This window comes from Schistocerca nitens, chromosome 7 (assembly GCF_023898315.1).
Source record: "Schistocerca nitens isolate TAMUIC-IGC-003100 chromosome 7, iqSchNite1.1, whole genome shotgun sequence".
Classification (NCBI taxonomy): Eukaryota; Metazoa; Arthropoda; class Insecta; order Orthoptera; family Acrididae; genus Schistocerca; species Schistocerca nitens.
Window position 1 is genome coordinate 97,637,643 of NC_064620.1, and position 16,997 is coordinate 97,654,639.

General features: G+C 38.7%; 1 protein-coding gene across 1 annotated transcript in view; it reads right to left on the reverse strand.

Annotated features, from left to right (window-relative positions):
- Window positions 1-16,997, reverse strand: part of LOC126194705 (ATPase family AAA domain-containing protein 2-like) — a 220,538-nt gene that overhangs the window by 16,200 nt on the left and 187,341 nt on the right. The window contains exons 23-24 of the mRNA XM_049932942.1: window positions 16,707-16,874; window positions 8,935-9,113 (exon numbers count right to left, since the gene is read on the reverse strand). Coding sequence (XP_049788899.1) covers window positions 8,935-9,113; window positions 16,707-16,874 — 347 coding nt within the window. The remainder of the gene's footprint in view (window positions 1-8,934; window positions 9,114-16,706; window positions 16,875-16,997) is intronic.

The window sequence follows — 16,997 nt, forward strand, 5'->3', positions numbered from 1 at the left end:
GTTCTAACTAAGCGCGATCCGCAGAATTGCTCGACTTCTGGCGCCGGCATTGCGGTTTATCAGGGCTCTACTTCCTGCCACGCCCAGTCTTATCAGTAGTCGCCTTCGCTAGAGAGGCAGCTGCACGCTCATTCCATTCGAGGCAGCCGCACTGTACAGACAGCCATGCCATTCCGTAGGAGAAGATATGCAAGAAGAAGCAGATTGCCTGTGTACAAGAATGTTGATACATTCAATCTTACACCGAAGAATAGTGCTCAGCAACAGCTCAGTGGAGGGCAGGATGGACTTCAGTTGTGTTTTCTGATGAAAGCTAGTTCTTCCTCAGTGCTACTGATGGCCATTTGTTGATTAAGAGGAGCCAGTTGAGGTCCTGCAACCAACCTGTCTTCGCGCTAGACAGCAGGAGCACTGTAGTGGATGTCCAATGCAGTCTGACTGATCTATTGTGCTGCCATTCATGAACATCATTCCAGCAGGTTTTTACCAACAGGATAACACTCGCAGACATACCGCTGTCCGAGATTTTTGGTAACAATGTTAAATGACAACTTGCAACCACAATTGGTCTGAGCTTCTTAATGAAAAGTGTGTAACTGTAAGTTAGCCTATTCAAATTTAATTTCTGGTAGCCGATTTACTGAAATACAAATCTAATTTTTCTTCATTAATTATTAGAAAACCATCTGATAAATTTTGTTGAACAAGATGGATGGTCTTGATGTTTTAGTAATCACATAAAAAAGAAATAATAATTATTATTTATTTGTTATGTTTTCAGGTCCTCCATCATGAACCATGGACCTTGCCATTGGTGGGGAGGCATGCGTGCCTCAACGATACAGATAGCCATACCGTAGGTGCCACCACAACGGAGGGGTGTTGAGAAGCCAGACAAACATGTGGTTCCTGAAGAGGGGTAGCAGCCTTTTCAATAGTTTCAGGGGCAACAGTCTGGATGATTGACTGATCTGGCCTTGTAACACTAACCAACACAGCCTTGCTGTTCTGGTACTGCGAACGGCTGAAACCAAGGGGAAACTATAGTTGTAGTTTTTCCCGAGGGCATGCAGCTTTACTGTATGATTAAATGATGATGGAGTCCTCTTGGGTAAAATATTCCGGAGGTAAAATAGTCCCCGATTCGGATCTCCGGGCGGGGACTACTCAAGAGAACGTCGTTATCAGGAGAAAGAAAACTAGCGTTCTACGGATTGGAGCATGGAATGTCAGATCCCTTAATCGGGCAGGTAGGTTAGAAAATTTAAAAAGGGAAATGGATAAGTTAAAGTTAGATATAGTGGGAGTTAGTGAAGTTTGGTGACAGGAGGAACAAGACTTTTGGTCAGGTGAATACAGGGTTATAAATACAAAATCAAATAGGGGTAATGCAGGAGTAGGTTTAATAATGAATAAAAAAAATAGGAATGCAGGTAAGCTACTACAAACAGCATAGTGAATGCAATATTGTGGCCAAGATAGACACGAAGCCCACGCCTACTGCAGTGGTACAAGTTTATATGCCAACTAGCTCTGCAGATGATGAAGAAATTGATGAAATGTATGATGAGATAAAAGAAATTATTAAGGTAGTGAAGGGAGACGAAAATTTAATAGTCATGGGTGACGGGAATTCGACAGTAGGAAAAGGAAGAGAAGCAAACGTAGTAGGTGAATATGGATTGGGGCTAAGAAATGCAAGACGAAGCTGCCTGGTGGAATTCTGCACAGAACATAACTTAATCATAGCTAACACTTGGTTCAAGAATCATGAAAGAAGGTTGTATATGTGGAAGAACCCTGGAGATACTAGAAGGTTTCGGATAGATTATATAATGGTAAGACAGAGATTTAGGAACCAGGTTTTAAATTGTAAGACATTTCCAGGGGTAGATGTGGACTCTGACCACAATCTATTGGTTATAAACTGTAGATTAAAACTGCAAAAAGGTGGGAATTTAAGGAGATGGGACCTGGATAAACTGAAAGAACCAGAGGTTGTACAGAGTTTCAGGGAGAGCATAACGGAACAATTGAATGGAATGGGGGAAAGAAATACAGTAGAAGAAGAATGGGTAGCTTTGAGGAATGAAATAGTGAAGGCAGCAGAGGATCAAATAGGTAAAAAGACGAGGGCTAGTAGAAATCCTTGGGTAACAGAAGAGATACTGAATTTAACTGATGAAAAGAGAAAATACAAAAATGCAGTAAATGAAGCAAGCAAAAAGGAATACAATCGTCTCAAAAATGAGATCGACAGGAAGTGCAAAATAGCTAAGCAGGGATGGCTAGAGGACAAATGTAAGGACGTAGAGGCTTATCTCGCTAGGGGTAAGATAGATACTGCCTACAGGAAAATTAAAGAGACTTCTGGAGAAAAGAGAACCACTCGTATGAATATCAAGAGCTCAGATGGAAACCCAGTTGTAAGCAAAGAAGGGAAAGCAGAAAGGTGGAAGGAGTATATAGGGGGTCTACACAAAGGCGATGTACTTGAGGACAATATTATGGAAATGGTAGAGGATGTAGATGAAGATGAAATGGGAGATATCGTATCTCCCATTTCATCTTCATCTACCTCCTCTTCCATTTACATAATATTGTCCTCAAGAACATCGCCCGTGTATAGACCCTCTATATACTCCTACCACCTTTCTGCTTTCCCTTCTTTGCTTACAACTTGAACTGCACCACAAAAATTACGTGGATTTATGCTTCCAAAGCCACTTCATTGGAAACTGGCATTCAATGTGAAGGAAGCTGCACAAGTAATGCAAACAACTCAGCTGTCCCAAGATTACTGCTCATACTAAAAACTGTAACAAGTCTGAATGCAACTCACAGCAGTCAATCAAGAGTAGGGGATGATGGTAACTAGAAGAGGAAGAAGAAGAAATTAATAATATTGGAAAGAAATTGAAAGTATTACTCAGCAAAATACACTGAAAACTTGGCCAGGGTGACAGACGGCACCACACTTACACATGAAAAACAGGGAGGAGATGTGGTAATGTCTTACAATCTGGTAGACTTACAACTGGAGCACTGTCACGGTGCTACACGTCTGTGTGCCAATGCCCTGTGCAGCACAACAGTTAAACACAGACAGGCATTTTAATTTGAAAATACTCCTCAGCATTAATTTCCATTATAATAGGTTTGATCTAAAAACTCTCATCCCTCAGCATACTAGAACAGAATCTTGCATTTTGTACTGGTTCAGAATTACTTATAAGAGTGACAGCTACGAAGGAAATAATGAGGTGAGGCTCAAGCAGGATTTACAACATTCAGCACATCCCATGATACCTGTAGCCACTGCCAGATGTTCACCCCCACAACTATTACTATTCCCGTTTGCACCACACGAGGCAGCTTGTTGTCCTGCGGACCACTCATTTCATGCTGAAAGTTTGTTTGTTTTAATTTCTTACAGTTGTGTCAGAAATATTTTATCTACAATTAGTTTTGTGTGTTTTATGATATTGGAAAATGTTAGAAGCAAATTCATCAAATGTTATTTAGTGGTACGGTAAGACCTCACTCTTCGCCAGAGGATTGTCATACGATGTCAACTGAGATAATGTCTACAACTGTAAGTAATTTTTCTTGACAACAGCCCCAACCATTCTTTGTTAACATGCCCACCGTGGCAAAGCAACAGCAGGATATGAGTGGCTGCTCTTCAGCACCTTACTGTTGAAGTGAGTAATAATTTAAAGAAAGAAAGAAAATGGCAGCTTATAAAAACTAATATCTTTCCAAAAGCTGCCACCTTATCAGTATCAATTCAACCAATTAGAATAGATATCCAAAATAAAGGCTGCACTGCCAGCAACAATAATAATAATAAAGAACACTGTCTGCATTGAAGCACTCCGTAACAAATCTGCTGGGAAAGTCTCCTCAAAAATTAGAAGAAAGCCGCTCATCATAAGCAGTGCTCCATCAAAAAAGTGAGTCAGAATGACACTATTCTTGAATTTCAGTAAAGAAATCACCACATAATTATTTAATGACAGTAACATTGTTAAACTTCTGTGGTAAGGACAAGCGTAGTGGCGGTAGGAGTTCATGAGGTAAAAATAAGTAGAAAGCCAGATCAGAAAACATAACAACAGGTTAATTACAAGTCTAGTTTTCTGTTTCTCATAATGAAATGAAACAGATGACCACTTAGTTTTTGACGCGTGAGCGGAGTGTTATGAATTACACTAAACTCAAATTATCTTTTGTTAGTGATCTTTGAAGGAGTTCTGCTTTGGAGATGTTGACAGTACAATGCAGTCTTAAAATTTTGTTTCCATACTGTGTTTGCCTAAATTCAATAACAAAAATGTTTTTCACATGTTGAAAATTCGGTAATGTCACCGGGAAATAAGTATTGTAAACTTTTTTTATATGATACTAAAAATTTGTAAGGAAAATTAAACTAAAATGAAAATATAGTGCAGCTCACACAGGACACACTGAAGCCACGTCCTTTTCTGTACACGGAATATTTTGTGAATTGAATGGAATTAACAGAAGACTACATGTGTTTGCTGTGCAGGGTATGGTAACTCGGTCCTGTACCCCCTTGTGCTCCTGCTGCAGTGTCAGTTCTAAAGTAAGAATATAGGTTAGCGTGGTGTTTTGTAAATCGCGGACATTTAAGGGATGGTAAGTAAATTCATCTGTCTGCTTTCCAAAGATGGTGCCTCCTGAATGAAGGCTCACCAGAGCACAGTAGTGGGCACTTGAAACATAGCACCATTCAGTCCAGTTTCCTGACATAACAACTTGACCATCAACTTGCTCCCATTCAACGTTTTGTTTGCATGTTCCATTCTGATCTCTCCTTCTCATCGCCAGTAAATTTAATTTTGTTGATAGCAAGTCACTGCCGTTGCCCACGAAGGCTTTTTCCGTTATCACTTTTCATGCTTGCACTGCCAGGTAACTAGAGCATTACTGTAACTAGTCACATGATCTTCAGTTCACAATGTCACGTACAACTTGACAGTGGAAATTATACAATTCCACACTTTCTGAAATAATATGCTTATACACAGGACAGAGGAAAAACCTATATCAATAAGGTATGGGGAAGGCAACTGGAACATATGCAAAGAAAGGCACAAATTTCAATTACAAATCTGTTACAATAATAATAATAAAACTGTATCTTAGTTATCACTGTATTTCATTGCTTACCACATTTACCAGAGTAAAAAATGACCCCTCTTTTTAAGAGACTCCTTGAGAAAAATTTATTTTTAACATATCCTGACTAATCAAAATTATGAACTATTTTATAGACATAAAGTATCTGCGAAAAAGTTAATATTATACCTATTCTATATGTATGCCACTTATTAATTGTCTACGCTTTCATAATACTAGGAGAAATAAAATAACAAATAGTAATGGTTTACATTAATTTTTGTACCGTTTTCTACCTTATACGCTTACTAATCCTGTAGTCTGTAGTTTCAATATTTTTAATCATCATCATTATCATCCTAATCGCACAGCTGTGAAATTTATATCTTTGTTGTCACAAATATTTGACTGTTACTTCTGAATATGTTGCTATTTCTGAGATTGTTGTTACAGTGGGACCTGACAACACAACTGCATTTTCCAAATACATATCGGATTTAACTTCTATACTGAAGTGGGAATATTACAATGTCTCTTGCTTCTGAACATATTTTCCTGCCCGCTGCTCTCTCATTGGCTGTATAGAACCAGCTGACACATGCCCTTTCGTTTGCGTCACACGTCAGGGCGACCGTCGACAGCATTGCAAGAAGAAACATGTAATTACGTCACTGACCCCTCTCCAGACTTTAACTATATCCTGCAGAAATGAATACTATTAAAAAACTTCCTGGCAGATTAAAACTGTGTGCCGAGCCGAGACTCCTCGAACTCGGGAACTTTGCCTTCATAGGAAAGTGCTCTACCAATTGAGCTTAACCAAGCACGACTCATGCCCCGTCCTCACAGCTTTAATTCCGCCAGTACCTTGTCTCCTACTGTACTGTCGGAATTAAAGCTGTGACGACGGGGCGTGAGTTGTGCTTGGGTAGCTCAGTACTTGTGCGCGAAAGGCAAAGGTCCCGAGTTTGAGTCTCGGCCCGGCACACAGTTTCAATCTGCCAGGAAGTTTCATATCAGTGCACACTCTGCTGCAAAGTGAAAATTTCATTCTATGAATACTATTATTGAGTATTCGTCCAATGTTACAGTCAGTTCGATTCCAACTACAAATGGATTCAGACAAATTACAGTTTACAAGGGGTATATGTTAATAAAAAGCCAAAATTCACTGTGTAGATTCCCATGGTTGGCAACATGATCAAATTTGCTGCTCGCACCCCTTCCCGCACTCATCATAGTTCACAACCAAGCTGGTGTCACTGTTCCCCTTCCACAGTATTGAGCTTGAGCAAGTATTAAAAACAGACTGCAATATCTTCTGGTGTGCAGGTCATATGTAATAACACCAACTAATACATAAATAAAAGATCACAATTATGATTCACTTCCATTCTCAAACTTTTGCTCAACTTGCGATCTAGTGACGTCGTCTGTTGGTACTATCTCCACAACGGATCTTGTTGCTGTAATTTATTCTTGCAATAACAGTTATGGTCAGTTTAATATGATTTATTTCCTTTGTTAGACATTTCATTCTGGATTAATTTTCCTTCTTATTTCAATTGAATGTCACCATCATACTCTAAGCTGATAACGTTTTTACCCAGTATTCTAAAATGTGAACGGCAAACGAGTTACTCACTTGAAATTTAAACAATGGAAAAACCAGGATGGAATGTAACAATGTTATGAAAAGGAAAGTTGATACTCACCATACAGTGGAGATGTGTACTCGCAGGTAGGCACAACAAAAAGACTGTCACAAATAAGGTTCACCCAGCAAGGCCTTCATCAAAAATAGAATGAGTGCGCGCACACACACACACACACACACACACACACACACACACACACACACACACACACTTTCTCTCTCTCTGGCAACTGAAGCCACAATGTGAGCAGCAGCACCAGTGCACGATGGGAGTGGCGACTCCCCACCACGCACTGGTGCTGCTGCTTGCAGTGTGGCTTCAGTTGCCAGAGACTGCAGTCGTGCGAGTTGCTTATGCATGTGTGTGTGTCATCCAGTTTTGATGAAGGCGTTGCTGGCCGAAAGCTCATTTGTGACAGTCTTTTTGTTGTGCCTACCTGTGACTACGCATCTCCACTATATGGTGAGTAGCACCTTTCCTTTTCATAATATCATTTGCAATTCACTTAGTAAATCATTACAGTCTCTCATTACCAAATAAAATATTGGTCTGGGTTCCTAACCAACTAGTGTTTTTTGAAGGACAACATTTCCATTTTTGAATGTTACCTTTACTTAAAAAGTGGCAATAATGTTTGTATTCGGTATCCATACATGTATGAGAACATTATTGCAAACCTGTTCATATACGACGATAGTTTGTAAGTTGATAGAATTTAATGCTGTTTCCTTCTAGGTTTCACAAAATTGTCAAATTGTAATCAGGGTAATAGACTGTTGTCGTGGGTAGTTCATAGTTTATCTAAAAACAAAGATGATGTGACGTACCGAACGAAAGTGCTGGCAGGTCGACCTGCCAGCACTTTCGTTCGGTAAGTCACATCATCTTTGTTTTTAGATATATTTTTCCCACGTGGAATGTTTCCCTCTATTATATTCATATCAGTAGTTCATAGTTTCTCAGATATCTCTTCCAGTAACTGCGTGCAAGTCAGTGTCACTACTTGGCATAGAAGGAAATATTGAACCTGTTTGAATGAGTGTATTGTTTGCCAAGCCCTGCCCTACTGAATTCTTCAAAATAACTCTGCATGTGACCTTGGTAGCCAAACTTCATCTCTAAATGTAAGACGACCCCTATAAATGAAAGACTACTCCTACATATCCTACAAAATAATGTAAAAATGTTGACCCCGGCAGCAATAGTTTAATCTGTGAATATGAGGGAAACCGGTATTTCTCGAATGATGAATTTGGGGAAAAAACCTCATCTTATAAATGGGTAAATATGGTAATTACTGTTTATTCTGACATTTTGTAAAGTACAATGTACACATTAAAATTCTTGCCATTCCAATGCACTCTATTAGTTTTTTTGTCACTACTATTTTGTTTGTCCATCAGTTTGTGTTTATAGCAACACTTTAGCCACATTCATAAACCATCACAGGAAGTAACACTTTGTATAAATTGGAAGATAACATTTAAATTATTTCCATGTAACATATTTCTCTTCAGCCTTTACAAGGGAGAGGCTTTTATTGCTGTTCATACATAGCTGGTTATTCTAAGGTAGTCTGAGGATATTAAAAACCGCACTGGCCAAACTTCAGAGAGAGTGAGCAGGAGGAGATGGACAGAGGAGTGAGCAGGAGTAGACGCGCAGAGCCGGCAGGAGGAGATGCGTGCAATACATGTATCGTGTGTACATTGTCGAAGCCACAGGTAAAAGGATAGTATTCTATAAAATGTAGTTCTTGTATATGGCAAAGTACACAGGAATAACGAAGACATCCAATACACCATTCAAGCGGGTTCTGCAGAAATACTTTTAGAACAATTCTTTTTCCTTAAACCCCCCCCACACACAAACACACAGAGCAGAGCAACATGTCTAAACCTAACTGTGAATTGTGTCTCATTACAGCCCATCTGTAACTTACAAAGTTTATTATTACACCTTCTGCAGTTCAGTTATTGTGCAAAGTGGTTCTTTTCCAAAAAATATGCTCAAATTACATAGAAGCACTTCCTGTAATTTTCACTAATGTAACTCAACAGCATCTGCTAAACACATGTTTTTACCATGACTTTTTAGTGGATAAAAGAATGGTAACAGTCACAATACTGACCTGAGGTAGCTGTCTTCTGTCCCATTGATTGCTATATTTCAATACACATTTCCGCAGTTGAGCATACAGCTCAAGCAATGTTTCTGCAGCACAATGCTCAGTTATTAGTACTGCTTTATGTAGTAATGATTCTAATCTATCCTTGTCCAATGTCAAAGGATTCCTCTCACATACTGTGTCTGTAACGTAAAAGTAATACTTTAAAAAAATGTATAAACACACACAACTTTGACAAAAACAATGAGAAAATAAGAATGTGAAACTGAAAATATTTTATGTAAGAAAATGTTCTTCCAGAAATTATTACTGAAGCATCCAGACCTAGGACAGTACTGTGAGGACACTAAATGATGTTGATTCTAAGAGTTCTGGACCAGGTCCAGTTGGTAAGCAGGCAATATTTTTACAAAATTTGTTGGTGGAGTAATTGTGAGAAGTAAAGCAGAGGGGCAACAACTTACGTATTCATGAATGGAATCGATGTCCAAACCGAAACGTTTGTCATACACATAAAGCTTGCACGAAACAGAATGTTTAACGCTAAAGGAATGGCAACTCTTAACCCTTTCGTGAGCTGTGGGAAACATGCTTCCCACTACAATGAACTCGCTCCTAGTCCCATGGGTTTCACAGTTCCCACCTCTGTATGGTGCTACCACCTAGTAAACAGTATAGGGTACTACTTTCAATCAGACGTTCCCGCCGTTTTAGCTGTACCTTCACGCAGAGGCATTGTATAGCTGACTGTTGCTCTGTAGAGGAGCCTTTCAGTGCTGTTTGTGTGACATTTTGTGATTTTTTCCTAAAATCTACAGTATAAGGTAAATACTTTTGATTTTTGCTATGGTGTCTTATTATTTGGTGTTCCCTGTTTGTTGTAAAATGTACTTGTAGTATTTGATTTTGTTGGTGGGAAGTATCCTTCCCACCGCCTCTTTGGTAGCTCATTGTTTTATGGCTCTAGAACGGATATTTCTACATTTTACCACATTTATTTGACATTTTTGACTTAGTGGGTTTCAGAAATAATGCACAGATCATTATGTTACTAAAGAATGTCAAATTTACCATACCAAACCAAGTGCTTGCTTCCATTGAATCTGTCATAGTATTTTTTACACTCTCCAGTTCTCTAATTCTTGGAATTTCTTTCCTTTCAGATGTCTCATTCCCTAGACCTCAGCAATCTCAAACATGTTGACGAAATTTACAATGTATTATTTTCATTACCTGATGAATGTGATTCAGAAACTGAATTAGATGAAGGTGCTGCAGATGAACTGAATGTTCTAGATAACACTGTCACCAGTGCTTCAAGGCATGTTTCTGTGGAACAAGACATTTATGGTGATGAACACGACAATGAATCCTTCATGCTTCCGACTGTTGCCAGTAGTGACACGTTGGACAGTGAAAGTGAAGAAGAATGGAATGGCGACTGTTCTTACTTCAACAATGTAAAGAACAACTTTGAAACACGAATGGAAGGAAAACCAAACTTTCTCTGTAGTGCCAATGATCGGGAGCTCACTTATTTTTCTAAGTTCTTTGATGATGATGTTTTCACTCTCATTGTAAATGAAACAAACTTGTATGCAAAACAAAATTGTGGTAGTAGATATCCATCAAAAACCTGGGTGGACAGAACTACTCAAGAAACGAGAGCTTAAATAGGATGTCTTTTTCTAATGGGAATTCATCAACTTCCTGCTCTCTCTAGCTTCTGGAGTTCAGATCCTATACTTAAAGTAGAGCCAATTTCTAATGTAATGACAAGTAAAGGATTTAAAAAGATTGTAGAGAATGTTCACTGTAATAACAACGAAACTGCAAAGCCAAGAAATCATTCAGAATATGACAAATGCATAAATTACGGCCATTGATTGAAAAGCTTTTGCAGAGCTGTAAGAATAATTGTGAGCCCTCATCATTTATGTCAGTGGACGAATCGATGATTCCTTTCAAAGGACGATTATCTATGAAACAGTATATGCCAATGAAGCCGGTGAAATGAGGCTACAAAGTGTGGTGCTTGTCAGATTCACTCACTGGATATATAATGAACTGTTATGTTTACACAGGCAAGTATAGGCAGATAGTGACTTGACATTGGGTGAAAGGGTTGTAGTGGATCTAATAAAGGAAATAAATAATAAAAATAATGTAGTTGCATTTGACAGATTCTTCACCACCATAAAAATTGATGCCAACACTTTTGAAGAAGCGTGTGTATGGGCGTTGCAACAGTGAAGACCAACAGGAAAGATTTACGCAAATTTATGAAGGAAAACGTAAAATTGGAATGAGGAGAATTCCAGTTTGAAACAAAAGGAGCCATTTCTGCAGTAAAATTCATGACCCAAGAGAAACAGCCACAGTGAAAAGGAGAAACAAGGATAATACTAGTACAGAGATTTCTTGGCCACTTACCTAGAAGAAGATGGATCGACCTAGAAGAAGATGGATCGATGAGGTAATAATGGATATCAGCAATATGGGAGTCCGGGGGTGGAAAAAAGCAGCAAATAACCGAGAAGTGTGGAGGAAGATTGTTGAAGAAGCCAAGGCTCACCAAGGGCTGTAGAGCTACTGAAGAAGAAGAAGAAGATTTCTTGGCCCAAAGTTGTGGCAGAATACAAGAAAATAATGGGTGGTGTCGATAAGTTTGATCAATTACGAGAAAGGTATGCTATTGGCAGACGTTCTGTAAAATGGTGGCACAGATTATTTTATTTCCTGGTGGACGTTGCTGTAGTGAACAGTTTTTCCCCGTAGAAAATAAGTAAAAGAGAAAGTGGACAGCGTGATCAGCTCACATACAGGATCCATCTAGCTAGACAATTGATCGCTGGCTTCTTATCCCGAAAAAGGCGTGGACAAAAACCTGTCTTTCTGGCAAAAAGGGGTAAAGTACCTGAAGATATTCGTCATGTGGCTGTAGGGGAGCATCAACCCATTTTAGGAGAAACCTACTGGAGGTGCCGTCATTGTAGTACCAAAGCTGCGGAAATGAGCACTCGCTGTGTTTGTACATATTGTCAAATACAACTTTGCATAGTCCCATGTTTCAGAAAATTTCATGACAAGTAATTGTGAACAATCATTGTAACAAGAGAAGTAAATTTATCAAATAAATATGACATATATTGAAAAAGTTGTTTTTGTCATTTAACTCCAAGGAAGGGCAGTGGGAAGAATACTTCCCACCTTGTTGTGTGACCTCACTTTCACAGTTGCAGCAAATTTGATATTCTGTATGATAAATATAACTATCTGTTAACTACTATCTACTCTCCATTCATTAAAAAAAATTGCTCAATAATTTTGCCCATGAAAGGGTAAAAGCACTGCTGTTTACAAATCTCATCTTCATTGAATTGCAGGTGTGATCATCAAATAAGGGTCAATTTATGGATGATAATACAAGATTAAGTGAGAGATGTGAATATTCAGCAAATGATTGGAAGGTGTTTGTGAAGTAAAGGAAGATCTACTCAGTATTTGTTAAGCAATGATGGAACACCACACAGGAACACAGAATTATGTTTCAAATAAAACTAATTTTCAAAACAAGAGATTAGCAGATCGAAGAGGTTGGGGGAACAAGATTGGAATGAATTAATGACACCCATTCAAACAAATAGGTAGGGGAAACTAATAACTAGGTGGAGGTGCCGTGCAGAGGAGGTGGGTGGATCAAAGTAGGTGGTGAGGGAGAGAGAATAAAGCCGGGTTTCCATACACTACAATAGTGTCGCCATTTGGCTGCAACTCGAGTAGCACCATCAAAGCTGCATGTGGGAACACAGGAACACCCAAATTCCTGTGGCACCACTCGAGTGACAACCTCTTTTAGCAATGCCCAAAAGTTAAAGTCACTCTAACTTTGTGATACCACTGTCCTTCCCCATCACTGTCAAGAAGCAATCTTGTTTGTGGAAACTCAAAAACAAATACCACAAACGCAGAAGTTTAAGATCTCAACCACTGCTTGATATTGTGGAAGATATGTGTGAAAACATCCCCAGGTGTGACTTAGTACTGCGAAAGCAAAAATAAGAAGTATACACAATATGTACACAAATGAACACAATGAAGTGTTAAAACCATATAAAAGTGGCATGTCTGCATGTCCATCTGGCACTCAAACACACTAAATTTGGTGGAAACTGTACATTTGCAAATAAAATTAAATTACACTCTAGTTAAAGCTTGTTACTTTCTTTCACATGTATTTAAAAAAAAGACCTGCAATTTTTAAAAATACATATGAGGGAGTTGTGAAAGGTGGATGAAAATAATGTTATTACTGTACTTAAGCCAATACAAGAAACTGATCACTTTACACTTTAACGTGGAGCTTCACAGACAATGTGCTCCAAAAGCCAGATGGCAAGCATTGAGAACTGTACCCCCTCCAACTCAATGGTCACAACACAGTGTAGGAAATGGGGAGGTGTATGTAGACCAAGGTGTAAAAACGAAAAAATCTCAGCAAAACAAGTTTTGGAAAGATCTTTGATGTGCAGCAACATTTACACTCCATATTTTCGTATTTGTATTAATATAGATTCGAATTCCACCAAACACGGCATGTTGGTTTCCAAAGCACTGAGATCTAGATTGAAAAGTGCTTTTGTACGCCAACCCAGCTCTTGTCACGTGATCTCGCCAGCCAATGACAGTAGATATTCAGATATACCCGTGATGTAGACGGCTAACATCAACATCACTGTTAAATAGCACGAACAGACAACTAGGAAAAGTTAATTTTTACATATAATAATGGTCTTCTTGTGTGTGTTACACTTGGAAACAGCAAAATCACTAAATGTAAATATTGGCTCACATGGAGACTAACACCCCCCCCCCCCCCAAACAACAACAACCCAGACTGTTCTGTGCAAGTGCGTATCTGGCAGCTTGGGTGCGCCAGAAAAATCTTTCCAGGTAACATCTGGCTGCTTGTTACTGCTGCTGGTACAACTAACAGCCATACTTCAAGTAGAACGAAGTGGGAAAAGGTACTGCCCATACGCAACTCGAACTGTGCATGCGCATGAGCCCGCTGGCAACTGCTCAAATGAACTTAATGTAAACAATTGTGACCTCACGCTCACTGGCAGCAATTTATTGTTATGAAGTATTCCACAGTTTTTGTACTAAGGCCTTTGACACATTTTGCTGTTTATCAGTTCTTGCCAGTTAAAATTACAATAATTTAACTAAAGACTTAAACAATGAAAAATGCCTGGAATCCTAAAAAATTCCCAGGTTTTTCATGGTTTTCTCCCAGATGAAAAAATTCCCTGGTAACCTTGAGAGGGGACAACACATTTCTCAGGCTAATTATTTTTCCGACTATGAACAAGTAAATCACTGTAAACGATGTTTCTCTGTCATAAATTCTATAGTTGTTGACAGACATACGCAAAACTGAACACTGATATGCCTGCAGCCATCTTGTATAAACGAGGATAAATGCTTTTAGAAATCTACAATGTTTGAGTTATTATATTTGTCTTCATATTCCCTGCTGCACTGCAGGTCAAATTACTTCAAGTTGCAGTTCACTGAAATTCGTCAATATTCACTGTATGTGGAGAGGAAAATAGATTAAAATGACCCCTCTAGTTTTGTCACATCATTAAGCTGAAACTGGAATTCTCCCTGAAGATTACGTAGACTAGGTGGATAGCATTCAAAGTCTATGTTGACACTATGAATGAAGACAAATTTGGAAAATTAACTATATTTATTTTGTCCAACTGATTCTCCCACAGTGACAGTTTCATTCTGAATGCTTGTACATAGTCAATGAAATATGTAATCAGCAGATTATTACCCTGAAGGGCCCAAGTTGTTCAAATGGCTGGTTATGTCAGTAAGGAATGAAGGCTGTTTCATTTCAGGACTACACATGCTACTCATTTCCATAAACATATCTATCTCATTCAAAAGACGTAAAAATCAAGTTGCTTTCGAAGAAGACAGCACACCACACTGCAATACGGCAGACTTTTGTACTGGCTGTCAATTGATGTGTTGTTCCTTGTACGATTAGCCACACAAACAAGAAGCACATTAAATTTTTCTGAGAGAGATTCTCTGTACATAAATTCTCCTGATGAATCATACTGTGAACATCTCTGAGTTTACTGAGTACTCAAAGTTTGTTTTCTCTTTCTATTGCACTACTAAGCCCAATTTACTTCCCAACATGGCTGGTGCTCCATTTGTGTAGCACATAATTCACTGAATTCCATGACAAACCCAGATATTCTACACTTTTTTCAACGTTGCTAAGGTTGTCATATCCAGCTGTGTTCTTCACTGCTACTACGCCCTGGAGTCCTCCTCTAATTTTCAACGTTGCTAAGGTTGTCATATCCAGCTGTGTTCTTCATTGCTACTACGCCCTGGAGTCCTCCTCTAACCTCAAGTTCACAGTTTCCTCTTCTGATGAAAATAGCTAGCAGAGCTGTGCCTGGGATATCTACACTTTCATTGAGCACTAAAGAATATGCAACGAACTACTAAGATTTGCAAGCTGCCTCTGAACACTGTCTGCCTTATCTTGTATGTGATGCACAATTGTCATGTTTGATAATGGCACCTTGAGAAACTGCGTTACCTAAAGTGGACATAAATGTCTAGCTGAAAACTACCAAGCATTCTTTTATTAAATCACCATCCGTGAAAGGATTCGTGCATTTGCTGAAAGTAGTGCAATTTTGTAGCTAACTCAAATGGCAGACTTACTCGATTTTTCTTCTTCTTCCTCATTTCAGAATGCTTCCTTCTAATTTTTAAAATTTTTTGTATTACGCTCAGGTCATTCACATTTTCAATTTGCATTATTTTTGACATGGTAAAACATGTAGTGCCTTTATAAACTGAGCTTCCTAAAAGTATTCCATTTCTTGTGGAACAATAAACATTTTATGAACCTGTCTTTTGTGAAAAAAGATAAACGATTCCTCCCACCGTGGACTGAAGGGCGAAGCCACTGTGTGTTGCACAGTGTTGCTATTAGATAGCACCGCTGTCAAAACTGACCCTCCGCCATTTCACAATTGGGGGTTTTCCCTGTTGTTGGCACAACAACAGCATGTGCGCACATCTCCCTTGCACCCCACTATATGAAACTGCTCTGCTTGCGAGTCGGACCCTGGGCTAGTGGGAATGCTAATGCTCAAAATCAGTAAGGTGTCAAACTCTGCTGAACAATGAGTGTACAGCTACCATGACAACAACAAAATGTGGAGTAGTTTCATTCTGTATGGTACGTCCCAAACAACAATGACAATATGATGTGTGTGTTTTATTCTAGTTGGTACATACCATGAACCAGGAAAAAGTGGTAAGTAATTTAACTGGAATATGATATTAACTTCCTACATACAAAGAATAAAAAGTTCTTGGATTTTCAGCTGCATCCAGTGATTAAATTATCAAATTAGGTAATTGCTTGCTACCCACAAAAAATCTGCCTTTATGAAATGTGATGTGACATGTAGGCAACAACTGAGAAAAATATAAGGTAAAATGACAGATTTGAATTAGTATGGTTTCGCATTCTACTACATTTCAAGAATCGATACACCCACTATCATGAATATCTAACCAAAGTAGCTAAATACTGCTAGTGTAATATCACATGACCAATATTGGCAAGCATGCTTTACTCTCATCAAACCAGAGAGAGAGAGAGAGAGAGAGAGAGAGAGAGAGAGAGAGAGGAAGAAGAAGAGGAAGAAGAAGAATTTTACCATTCAACTGCTCCTGATCAGCAGAAATATCCAATTCATGACCTGCATCTGCATCATCTTGACTCCCATTATCGTAGTTGATCAATGTCTCATCAGCATGTGCATCCATGTTGGTCTGACAGACACTATATATAGCCGACTCTGCTAATTTTGTTACTGAGGCACAATCTGTTGAAATAAATATAAGATTCTAGATTTACTGAATGGCAAAGGAGGAACGTAAGGGAATCAGAACACCAAAAATAAATAGATACGTGAAAACTATGTGTTTCAGTCAGTAGTCACAATTTA